Here is a 12,448-nt window from a genome sequence, read left to right as displayed (position 1 = left end):
GAAAACTGAATGTGACCCGTTGACTACGTGAAGTACGAGAGTGCGGAGTTAGTCGACCTATGTAGCATAGATAAGGTGTTAGTGGCTCAGTGAGTAGTAAAATTCCGACCGTGATGGGTAAAGGGAAGGATTTATCGGACTTTGATAAAGGACAGATTGTGGGTGCTCGATGAGCTGGTGCCTCGATTTCCCAAACGGCTAAACTGGTGGTGTGTTCGAGAGCCGCCATAGTTAAAGTGTACCAGGACTGGCGTCAAAATGGTCAAACAACGACCCGACAGCAAAACTGTAAAGGTCAGCGAAAGGTTGATATTAGAGGTGAGCGCCGGGTCCGACGACCCGTACAGGCGATCAAGCGCAGCACTTGAAGAGTTGACTACCCAATCAACATGGGCCAACCCGGAACAATATCTGGCATGACCATGCATCGCACGTATGGGCTATACCAGTAGACAACCCTACGACATCCTCTCTTAACTAAGGTTCATCGGCGTAAAAGGCTCGCCTGGTGCAAAGAGCATGCAAGTTGGACGTTAGAAGAACGGAAGAAGGTGTGCTGGTCGGATGAGTCATGTTATTTACTTCACACTGTGGATGATCATGTACGGATTTGGCGTCAACAACATGAGGCTCTTGATCCATCATGCACGGTATCAAAAGAGCAGGCCGGTGGAGGCAGTTGTAGGGTGTGGGGAATGTTTCACTGGCAAGAACTTGTACCCTTGGTGCACGTGGAACAACATATCACTGGTCTCTGATCGTCAACTGTTTGCTGACTGTGTATACCCTGCTGTGTTACACTTTTTCCCGAATGGCGATGGTGTCTTCCAAGATGAGAATGGGCCAATCCATCGGGCACTTGTTGTGCAGGAATAGTTTGAGGAACACAGCTCTGAATGCCAGCATATCGACTAACCTCCGAAATTCCCCGATATCAATCCCATAGAGCACTTAGAAAGGCATATCAGGTGTCTGGATTCACCAATCACCTCTATACCTCCATTGCTGACTGCATTACACACAGCTTGGTTGGCTTACCTTCCGAACGCTTCAGACATCTTGTTGAATCAATGCCACGTCGCATAGCTGGTGTACTGAGGGCAAAAGGAGGACCTACGAAGTATTAGATAGTAGGTCATAATTCAGTGATCACTCAGTGTATTTGCATATTTCCAGTCCACAGAGACCTCCACTGAACCCAAAGAAGCTCTCATAATTCACAGCTAAAGGTTTGCCTACCTCCTTTAATATAACTGGATGGATTCCATCCAACCCAGGTGCCTTTTTTACTTTTAGCCTCAACGATTTCTCCTCCACTTTGCTATCAGTTATCAAAAAATCATTCAGTTCCCCGACAGAATTTAACTCACTTCTGGCGTCCCCATCCCTAAAAAAAAAAAAAATCCTCATGCGTGAATGTAGATGCAAAGTAGTCATTCAGTTTGTCAACATCCTGAGCAAGGTCAATAATAATTAATCCATTTCCGTCTAGTGAACCAATGTAATTCAACCCATTCCTTCTGTTTTTATAAAAAAGCCTTTGCTGATTTTTTTGCCAGAGTCTTCTAGTCTGCCTTAGCCTACTTAACATTCTTTGCGACTTGTTTGCAGACTATTTTATATATCAACTTTAAGCATCAGTATCACCTGATAATTTATATGCATACTATGTATTTTTTTTTTTTTTCACCGCCCCGAGTCTCAAACGCAATGCACAACTATGTTCTTTCTTGAATTTATTAAGAACTAACATATAGGTTAGTGCAAAAGCATCATTTTAAAGTAGCCATTTACCTAAGTAGTTAAATTAAGTAATTAAATTGGCATCGTTTTGATTATATCTCATATTGAGAATGCATTCACAACGAGTTGCCATGGTATTGTACTACCGCGAATACGTAACATTTCACCAGTGGGGAAGAACTAAGTAAGCTATTAAAGGGTAGAACAATGGGAAGTGTTTTTTTTTTTTTTTTTTTGCCCATGCTGCATGTCCTTGCATCATTTGTTACTACTACCCTTCATTTATATTAATCAGTTAAAGAAAATGAAAAAAAAAAAACAACATTTAATTTTAGATAAAAAATCAAACCTGCTCGAAATGTAATGCATTGTGTACATTAGCTAACTTATTTGTAAAATGTTCTGAATACGCAGAATGGCCCAACGCATACGCAGTACGGCACTGGGCCGTTCTCAAATAAGTTAAACCAAACATGAGAAGTGCTTTTACCACCACCAGAGGGAATTGCGATCACCAGGGCGATGTTTGCACATTGGTGTTCTGTTTGAGGAAGTAAGGATATGTTTCCTTACTTTATTTGATCTTGTGCGACGAATGTGCTTGAACATTTGAAATTGGTATTCCTGCTGTTGTTACTGTTATTTTTAAAGCAATGGCAGCAAATTTTTGTACTCTGAAATTTCCGGTGCATTATAGAATCACTGCTTTCGTACTTGGAAATTTTAGTCAGGTTAGATTATATCCAGCCGTTTGTGCATTTCGTTTGAGTACTGAACGGTGCGCTTTTGTATCATCACACGACAAGTTCTGTAGGCCCGTTTCTCGAGAAATGAATGATGTAAGTATAATAATTGCATATCGCACAGGGGCCACCACGTTTTAAGTTAAAATAAAAAACATTTTTTTGTTTTATGGTTTTATTAAGCACTGGATTACTTTCGACGTTCGTGTTGCACGGTAGATGAATCCAGGGCGGGTACGTGAATTTCGGTTTCTTTTCCATGTGAAAATAGAGATAAGCCGCTCTCTCACAAAGAAATTATGCACATAAGTTATCCCTACGAACCTACAAAAAAAAAAAAAAAAAAAAACCTGTTCGGTCTGAAGTTACGTTACTCATGCGTGGTGATCAGTAAAGCAGTTGGACAGCTATTCCCCACCTTATCATAACCGTTATTTGCGGCTGTCGTGTAGCACTGTTGGTGTAATGACTGCTCGCCCCACACACCGGGTGATAAAGATTTTGTTCGAATAGCGTCAATGACGCGAGGAATTTTTATGGGCCTTATTTACAAAGTGACTGAATTAGTTGGGCTCAGGCGAGGGTAGTATGGTTTTTCGTCCAGCAAACAGCAAATGGACCACAGAACACACGCAATTTACAGGCCTATTAATACGGCGCAGTATGGAAGTTGCTGATGCGCCTAAAACCCTACAACAACCAACAATTCTTTAATATTTTTTATTCTGATACAGCTAGATAATAAAGTTCCAATTATTTCAATGAAAATTTTAAATTCTATACACAGACGAATATAATTTTCTGCATCGAATCTGTACGAAGTAATGTGTGTTTGCAAGTATGTTTTAATAGGCCTCTCAGTTGTTTGGAAGTTCAGGCTCCTTTCTCACTAAAAAAAAAAAAAAAACTAAAGCTGACAATTCAAATTCTAAGGTGTATTTTACCACCTTGTGAAATATGGCCCAAAATTCATATGCACTTTTTTCTTCCAGAAACTCTGGTTTTTACTCTGGCAAATAAACTACAGAACACACACAATTTAGAGACAAATATATGGCACAATGTGACCTAAGTTGCTGATGCACCTAAAATCTCCTAGCACAACCAACCAACCATTACTTGCAGGGCTGGATTTCTCATTAGAAACCATAGGCACAGTGCCTAGGGCCTACAAAGGAAAAATAAAAAAAAAAACCTTCAACAGCCCTCTTTTCACTGTGATTAATGAAAAACTAGCTGAGAAAACATGTGCAATCGACTCTAGGTGCTTCAGTTCAATACATATATGCTATCTAGTGGTTGTTCTTGAAACTAGGAGAATTGCAGTGATTGCATTTCATCAACTGAGGTGGTTTACCATTTATTATAGTTGAAACTTGAGTCACGTTAATTGACATAATTTACAGTCAAAGTGTTAAAATAGAAGGGGTAAAAACATTTACTCCCCTTTTAGCACATTTCTGAATAAAAGTGCCTAGGGCCTACGAAGACCAAAATCCAGCCCCGATTACTTGCACTTTTGCTGCTGTGCATACGTCACATTTCAAAGATAAAGCTTATTAAATTATGTGGGTATTTTGAAAAACATGCTGACTCCTTGACAATGTTATGCATACTCATCATAGATTGTGCAACAGCATTTGGGGAAAGAGCCAGCTTGACAAGCATTAGATTCATGTGATATTTTTTAAAGTGAATCATTGACTGTAAGAGTGGAACTGTCATTAGTCTGACACACTTATCATTTGCTGTTTGCAGGCCTTAGTTACACCTCATTTGCTGTTCATAGGTCCTGTTCATTTCAAGACGTTACTACAGTATATCAAGCATATTAAAATGCCTGTGCTAAATACATTTTTTGTTTCTAAAGAAATTTGAAAGTGTTTCTTTAAATTTGCTATTAATGTTACTTACACAACACTTATTTCAGCACTGACTAACTTGCAATACAAACTTAGATGTTAATGATTTTGCTAATAAAAAATGCCAAAAAATAATTTATCTTAGGCATTTGTATTTAAAAATTAGTTTGTAGAAGCTTATTGTTGGAATAAAACCATTGAATTTTATTTGAATTCTATTTTTTATTTTTATTTTATTGATTAATAATTGCTTGTATCTTTAATTTAGTAATAAAATATTTTTTAAAATTTTACTTTATTGAAAGATATTTGAAAATGTGTGCTAGTAAATGTTATGAGTTAGTTTTGTAGTATTAACTTTATAAGTTAATACTAAACTTATAAAGTTTAGTATTTTTAAAAAAAATCGAAATATAAGCAATATTTTAAATCTTATCTGGATGTAGGCTGGGTTAATAAAACTTTCCATCTAATGTATAAGGTTTAATCAAAAAGGTCAGTGAATGTTGAAAAAAAATAATTTTATTATATGATAAATGTTTACATTATTAATATTCTTCAGTATAATCTAGTACAACTGCACATTTATTCCATTGTGTCTGTCACTGATAAAAAGCCTTTTCGGAAGCCTTCTTTTGTGAATGCTTTTGGGTTGTCCCTCATGTTTGATTGGAATTTTTGAATTGACTCAAATCACTTTCATGTTCTGTTTTAATTTTGGGAATAGTCAAAAGTTGCATGCTGCCACTCAAAGAAATAAGGTGGGTGCAGCACTGTGGAAATAAGTTTGATCAAAATTTTAATGTTCACAAATTCAAATTTTGTCATTTTTGATATGTGTGACATTTTCAGTGGTAAAAACAAGTTTTCACTCAAAGCTGCTTTCATGTAGACTGTTGCCTAACAACAAGTTAAAACTTGGTGTGTGCATTCTTTGTTGATGTTATAAGTCCTGCTCATAATCTTTTATCTATGACTATGGTAGTTAAAAGATTGTGAGCAGGACTTGCAATCACTTCAAGAATTAAGTTTATTCACTGAACTTTTTGATCAAATCAAGTAGTTGTACTTTTATTTTAGATGCTTCAGTGTACTTTTGAAGGGTATTAATAAAGATATTTTTATGACTTTTCAGGTTAGGAATTTGTCATCTCAGTCAGAAGCCAAATGCCCTGAACTGAAAGGGAACTGTGAAAGTGTTACTGATTGTTGCGAGGTGTTTTATACAGACTCATTTCAGTCAGCTGTGAAAATTATTCAGAGAGACTCATTTTTTAAAAGTGGGTTTGAATTGTTATCTTTTGAACCTTATAGGTTATTAAATGAAATACCATGTGTGTCCCACAAGAGAAACAAGTTGCACTTGTGTAATAATTGCTACAAAGTTAGTAAAATGGAATTCTTGAATGTTGAAGAATTAAGAGGAGGTGGAGTGCTGATTCCAGTAACAGTTTCTTCTTCTAGCTACCTTGATTCTTCTCCTGATGTGCACTATATAACATTGTACAAAGGAGAAACAAATGAATATGAATTAAATGGTAACTGCCTTTTACAATTAGAACAAAGCTTTTTATTATGCACTGGTTCAGACAAGCTTATAAGGACTTTAGACTCTTCTGGACGGCCATCACCTGAACACCTTCATAAAATATTCACTATCTTGTCAGATGTGGTAAGTTCCGAATGTTATATAGTTCAGTGCATTTTAAATTATCCATTATATTATAGAGGCTATCCATGGCTAAATTTCTCCTCTTCAGATTAATTAATAATCAAATTGCATTCAACTTTAGTATCTTTATTTTCACAGGGTATAGAAAAGATTTTTTTTTTAGGTGGGTTTGAGTTCCAGTTCGTGAATTCATTTGGGTTCATATGATATATGCTGCATCAGTGATCATGCCACTGTATATGAGGATAAATAAATTTGTTTCTGATCTAGGTGCCACCTATAAACACATTAAAATTCACATATAAAAAAAAACAACATAAGTGCATTCATACTGAAAAAAAGGTCCTTTGTATACACTGTGACTGCATATGCTAACCATGGCAGCCCAGTTGTAATGCTACTGACTTGGGTAGTTTTTCTTTCTTTAGTGAAATGTTTTCCAGCAAAAAAATTTATCATAGCTTCTCAAATCAGCATGTTTGCCATTGACAGTAAACACTTGGTATAATGTGATTTATCAGTTACTAATTGCATACTTCAGGTGCCTGTAGAAAACTGCTGTGGCTTTTTGAAGCTAATCATGTTTGTTAATGATGATCTAACTTTCGCCATGATATGATTGAACTATTTGTCAATTATAAAAACTATAATGAAGTCATACCAAAGTTCAGATTAACATTCCTCTAATATATTTTAATTTAAATCATTTGTGACCTCAATAAATGTATAAAGCATGGATTCATAGCTTAATATGAACATAAGCTGTGGCTTTAGAAATATGCACGCCATTGACAGCATTCCATTTTGGCTTTGAAAATGTGTATAATTACTACTTTATTGCTTTTACAATTTTGGTTGATTGTAATTAAGTTAAGAGGAAAGCCTCAAGCTATGAAAGCTATAAAAAGTCAGTGTATGTGTTGGGTATAGCATCTTTCTGTACTTAGCTTTAAGCAAACTAATTCTGCTACTTAGTAATACTTCCTTAGTCTAAACAGAAATCATTACTCCATTGGAAAAGTATATGCTCTAATGGAAAAGTACTGATTTTAATTAAAAGTGATTTTGACTTACTCAGATTTTGACTCTGACTGGGGATCTTATCAGTGGACAGTTAAGCACTGTGAAGACCTAAACAATCCAGTGACAATATATATACAAAATAGGCGAGATGTGAGTTGATGAAGTTAAGTAGAAATAAATAAGTTCAGGGCCAAAGCCTCAAGCTATAAAAGTCTTATGAAGTATTATACATGATAGGCATAATCTCTTTGTGTATGTATGTAGCTGTGAGCAAACTGGGTTTGTGATGTTGTGCATAGATCTCACATATTGTGGATATTATTAGCCATATGGTGCAAGGAAGCCTGAGGTTTATGCTGCACAAGCCAAAAAAAAAGTATATACAGAGAGAGAGAGAGAGAGAGGGAGAGAGAGAGAGAGAGAGCATCACCAAAAGAGAGAAAAATGAAGATATCCAGCTCAGGACCCTGGGTGTGCCAAACCCATACTCACCAGATGTGAGCATATATGTCGTTACTGAAAACCTGAACTGGGTTGTTCAGGTTTTCAATGTCTATTTGCTCACTGATGAGACTCCAGTCAGAGTTGAAACCTGGGTCTGGTGGTACTTCTCCATTGGAGCAATGCTTTTTATTTAGAATAGTGTAATAGTAGGTAACTTATAGTAAATTTCTCCACTATATTGAGATTGATACACTAAGTAGCAAACCCACTTTGCCCACAGCTATGTACAATGACTATACAGCAGGCCCCTGTTATAACGCGGTTTGCTTTACACTGATTTGCTATAACGCTGTTCTTATATTATAACCCGTATCTGACTATAACGCTGTCACAGATCACTATAACTCTCTTTTACAGATTGCATTTTTGGCATATTTAATGAAATCGTTTCATTTGATGGAGTCAATAGCTTGAAAATGAATATCAAAACAGCATTAAAATGTTTCCCACACTCAGTGAAATTTTCTCGCACGCTAATTTAATTGCAGTACAGTGACTTGTTACGTAGTTCCGAGATAAACATTTTAAAAATGATCAAGTATATTGCTTGTAATATTTGTGTTATATGCATTTATCTGAAGTCTAGTCACTCAGTACAGTATTAGACATTGTGCGTAAATGGACAGTTTACTTGAACATTGTATCATAATTAATGCAACCAACGCAGTTACATTTGCGAAGAGTTAATAATGGCCGATAAGCAACAACGTCTGGGCGCAGTACGAAGACTATAAATGTAAGGAAAATACTACTGAATTTGAAAATTAAATTAGACGTTTTGAAGCAAATCGATCCGGTTAAAGACAAGCGGATGTGTGCCATAATTTAGGACTTGCAAGTTTAACTGTAAGAACAATTATAAAAAAATAAAGAATTAATTTTAGCAGTGGGAAGATAGCTGTTCCACTGCAAGCAACTAGGGCTAGGCCGACTATTAGGATTGAAATGGAAAGACTAACTAATTTTATTGAAGATAATATCCAATGCAGAATTCAGTTAAGTTAAATATTATAAATAATAAAAAAGAGAAAGAGATTAGCCTGTATGATGATCTGAAGAAAAATCACCTAAAAAAAAAAAAAAAAAAAAAAATTGGAACCATTTAAAACTAGTAAGGGCTGGTTGAATAGATTTAAAATCCAGGGAGAAGCCGCAAGTGCAGATCAAGGAGCCAAAGCTTTCAAAAAAGAACTTCTTAAAATTATTGGAGAGGGATATTGTGTGTTATACTTCTCAACAAGTTTATAACATAGATGAAGCAGGACTTTTGTGGAAACGAATGCCTAAAAGAAGTTTCATATTGAAAGAAGAAAAAAACATGCCAGGTTTCAAAGCGGCGAAGGATCGGGTGACTTTATTGTTGGGTGGTAACGCTGCAGGGGATTTAAAATTAATACCCCTTTTAGTTTATTTGGAAGAGGGCCAAAGTTTAACCCAAAATCGACACATTTTTCATAATTAAATTCATCAATTAAATTAAATCAATTTAGATCAATTAAATTCATGATTTTAATTGGAATTTTAAGTTTAATTTTGATACGTAAATAGTTACCATATAATTATATACATATGTAATGCAGAATATTTTATATGTACAAATATTTTGACCGACATTTGTGCATCTTTTCACTACCGTTTATTATTGATTAGGAAATGTCCTATGGCACCGACCACAACTCACAAATACATATGTTACCTTATGGGAATGCAGCGCTCGCTTAGTGCGGATTCACTTAGCGCTCTGGTTTTCCAGAATGCATTATCAGCGTTAAGCGGGGGTCACCTGTATAGCTATAGTTTGAGGCTTTTGCCCTGAACTTAATTATAGCATTTATTTATTTATTCATTTTTATTTATTTTATTATATTATGTCGCATTTTAGGGCAAAAGTCTCAAGTTGCATAGTGAATTAACATGCGTGGTGGCATCCACTGAGAATAAGTAACAGTAGTCTTCTCCTATGATGAAGAGTTACTTATTCAAGGTAGTGCAATATCATGCAACTTGTTGTTTTTTTTTTTTTTTTTTTTTTTTGGTAGTTGTTGGCGCATAGGCTTCTGTGGCCATAATGCACCTCTCAAGGTTTTTGCAGTACTTTGATCCAAGCCCGAGGCGGGAATCGAACCCGCGACCTTTGGGTTGCCAGGCAGGCACTTTACCCACCTGGCTAGCCCGGTCGGCGCAACTTGTTGTGAACGTATTTACAATATGAGATATACATAATGATGCCAATCCTATAATCTATTTAGTAGTTAGCTGTGAGCAGATCTGATGCATTTGCACTAACTTGTAAGCATTATTTTACTATATTTAATTAAATTTATTTATTTTTTTTGGTTAGCTGGTGGTGCTTCCTTGCACTATATGGCTAGTGCTAATAATTGAATCACTGCATGCTTCTGTTGCGGACACACTGTTTGAAATGACACACACACACACACACACACACACACACACACACACACACACACAACCATAACAGAGCAAATGAAACCAAAGCAGGTCTAGAGGATGTTGAAATGTTAGTTTAAGCATATGCTGAATCAGCCCTCATATTTTATTCACTGTGCAGATTATATTTTTGGAGATTTCAGAAAAATAGATAATTGTAAATAAACTGCTGGATAGAAGATATTTAACCTCCTAACACAGTGTCACCACTTTTTAAAATTTTTATATATTTTTTTTTTTAAAATTTGTAAATGCAATCAAATCTTTCCATGTACCTTTTCCCACCAGTGTTCTTTAATTTGTTTCTGTTTCTGTTTTCATTTCGATATGCACGAATTACAAGAATTAAATTTTTGTTTGGTGTTTAACTAGGTTTAACCAGTTGCCATGTGAGCAAAAGCTATATTATTTAATTAAATTTTTATAGGCTTTTCTTCTAGACAGCCACCCCATTCCCATGTGGCATTTACAAGATGACAGAAATATGTGGCTAATCTTGCCATATAGCTTTAATTTTGCCAGCTAAATGCAAACAGCTGAAAGAAATACAGACATTCATGTTGCATCTACTAGATACCACATGAGCATCTGGGTTTAAACCTGGTTGATCATGGTTCTACAAAATATCATAAAAACTTTATTATTATTATTGGTTTCTCTTGTTTATTTTTGTTCAGTATTTTTAAATTCAGTTTAGAGAATCATAATTAATAGATTGCCATTTTCAATTCAGAAAAAAAGCTAAAAATTTTTTTATAATTGAACTAAAACAGGAGTTACAATAGATGCAATGCAAGTAACTGTTAAAATTGAGGTTGCAAGTGATTGAAGTTTAAAACTTCTCCCTATTATCTGTGAAGCCATTCTCAAAATCATGGTGGGTGTGCAGAATAGGCAGAGTGTACAAGACCTTGGAGAAAGTCTTGAATGCCACTACATATTAAAATTAAATCAGAAATTGTCAGTAAAACACATCTAAATATATTTTGAATTTTTATTAAGCACAATTATATGGTACAGGGCTCCATGCCAGCTCAGTCTGCATGATACATTGCCACCTGCCACTAAATCGGTGAGATCTGGGTTTTAGTCCTGAATGGAAGAATTCAGTTGTGACTATACAAGGAGGGATCAAAAGTTGTAAAACTGGAATATAAAAGACATAGGTACAAAATTCTGTTTTTTTTTATTGTTTAAAGTATTCACCCCAAAGCTCAATACACTTACTGCATTTAATCTGCAAAAAGTTTAATCCTAAAAAAAAAAAAAAAAATTCTTCAGTTTAGGCATTAACAAGGCTTCTAAAGCAGCTTTTAGCTCTTCATCTTTAAAATGAGTTCCATGAAGATATGACTTGAGGTTTCTGAACAAATAATAATTGCTTAGAGCCAGATCTAGGCTATACTTGTTGTGTGGGGGGTGGAGAAATAATTTCAAATGTTCAAATATATATAAATATATTTGAATACATGTTCAAATCCACATTCATGAATTTTAGCATGTGCAGTTCTGGCTTTATGCACTAGTGCATTATCATAGAGAAGCAAAACCCACCCTACTTTTCTTGTCTTTTACACCAAAGAGCATAGGGCAGCCACAATATTCCCATTATTGTGCCTTTAGGTGCAAGGTAATCAATTATTGTCCCAGAAAATTGAGGCAAACACTATTCCAGCTGATTCCACTATTCCAGTTGTGTTCAAAAATTTTTTAGGGATTGGAGATCCCTTCCGCTTCCACCGCATGCTTTCTAATTTGGATTCAGGATCATAAAAATGTAGCCAAGTGTTGTTACCAGACAGGATAAAAATCAACCTAGATTAGCAAGAATTAATTTAAATACTCTTCATAACTGCAACATCTGATTTTGTCACAAATATAAAGGAAACCCAATCAAACTTTGAACATTCCCAAATGCTCATGCATTATTATTGAAATGCTTCCATGGGAAATGTTAAGTACTTTTTCAACATCTGTTCTAGAGAAAGTAATGGAAGCAGTGGTAAAATAAGTAATGTTGGATATCTTGATAGAAATGCAGTTATATGGCAATCACAGCATGGATTTATTAAGGGGAGATTTTGTCTCAGCTGTCTGATTAACTACTGTGATATGGTATCAAAGGAATTGGATGCACAAAATTATTTTATCATATACTTAGGTTTCAGTAATGAGAACCATCACTATATTTAGATTTCAGTGAAAGGAGCCATCTCTTACTGTTATGGATAAAGGGATGGTTAAGTTGCAGGAGACAGTGATCGTTAATGTCTAATTTGTGTTTAGCAAACTGTCTAACGTTGGGTATCAGTTACTTGCATGAAATTGTATTTAGCATTTCACTTACATAACAAGATCAGTTATCAGTAAGTAACTGATCAGTGAGTGAATTGCAGTTCCTGAATTTTATAAAACTTCATGAGGTAATACTACTGCCCCCATATGGGAGG

General features: G+C 35.3%; 1 protein-coding gene across 1 annotated transcript in view; it reads left to right on the top strand.

The window, feature by feature from the left end:
- The first annotated feature begins 2,322 nt into the window (after nucleotides 1-2,322).
- LOC150089458 (uncharacterized) overlaps nucleotides 2,323-12,448 on the top strand; it is a 48,564-nt gene continuing 38,438 nt past the window's right edge. The window contains exons 1-2 of the mRNA XM_090368607.1: nucleotides 2,323-2,582; nucleotides 5,484-6,020. Of these exons, the coding sequence (XP_090224733.1) occupies nucleotides 2,397-2,582; nucleotides 5,484-6,020 (723 nt within the window). The 5' untranslated portion in view covers nucleotides 2,323-2,396. The remainder of the gene's footprint in view (nucleotides 2,583-5,483; nucleotides 6,021-12,448) is intronic.

The sequence above is a fragment of the Mastigoproctus giganteus genome, chromosome 2 (genome assembly GCF_048544385.1).
Source record: "Mastigoproctus giganteus isolate SK-2022 chromosome 2, ASM4854438v1, whole genome shotgun sequence".
Taxonomy (NCBI): Eukaryota; Metazoa; Arthropoda; class Arachnida; order Uropygi; family Thelyphonidae; genus Mastigoproctus; species Mastigoproctus giganteus.
Note: the sequence above shows the minus strand (reverse complement) of the source record. Positions and strands in the feature narration are given on the sequence as shown.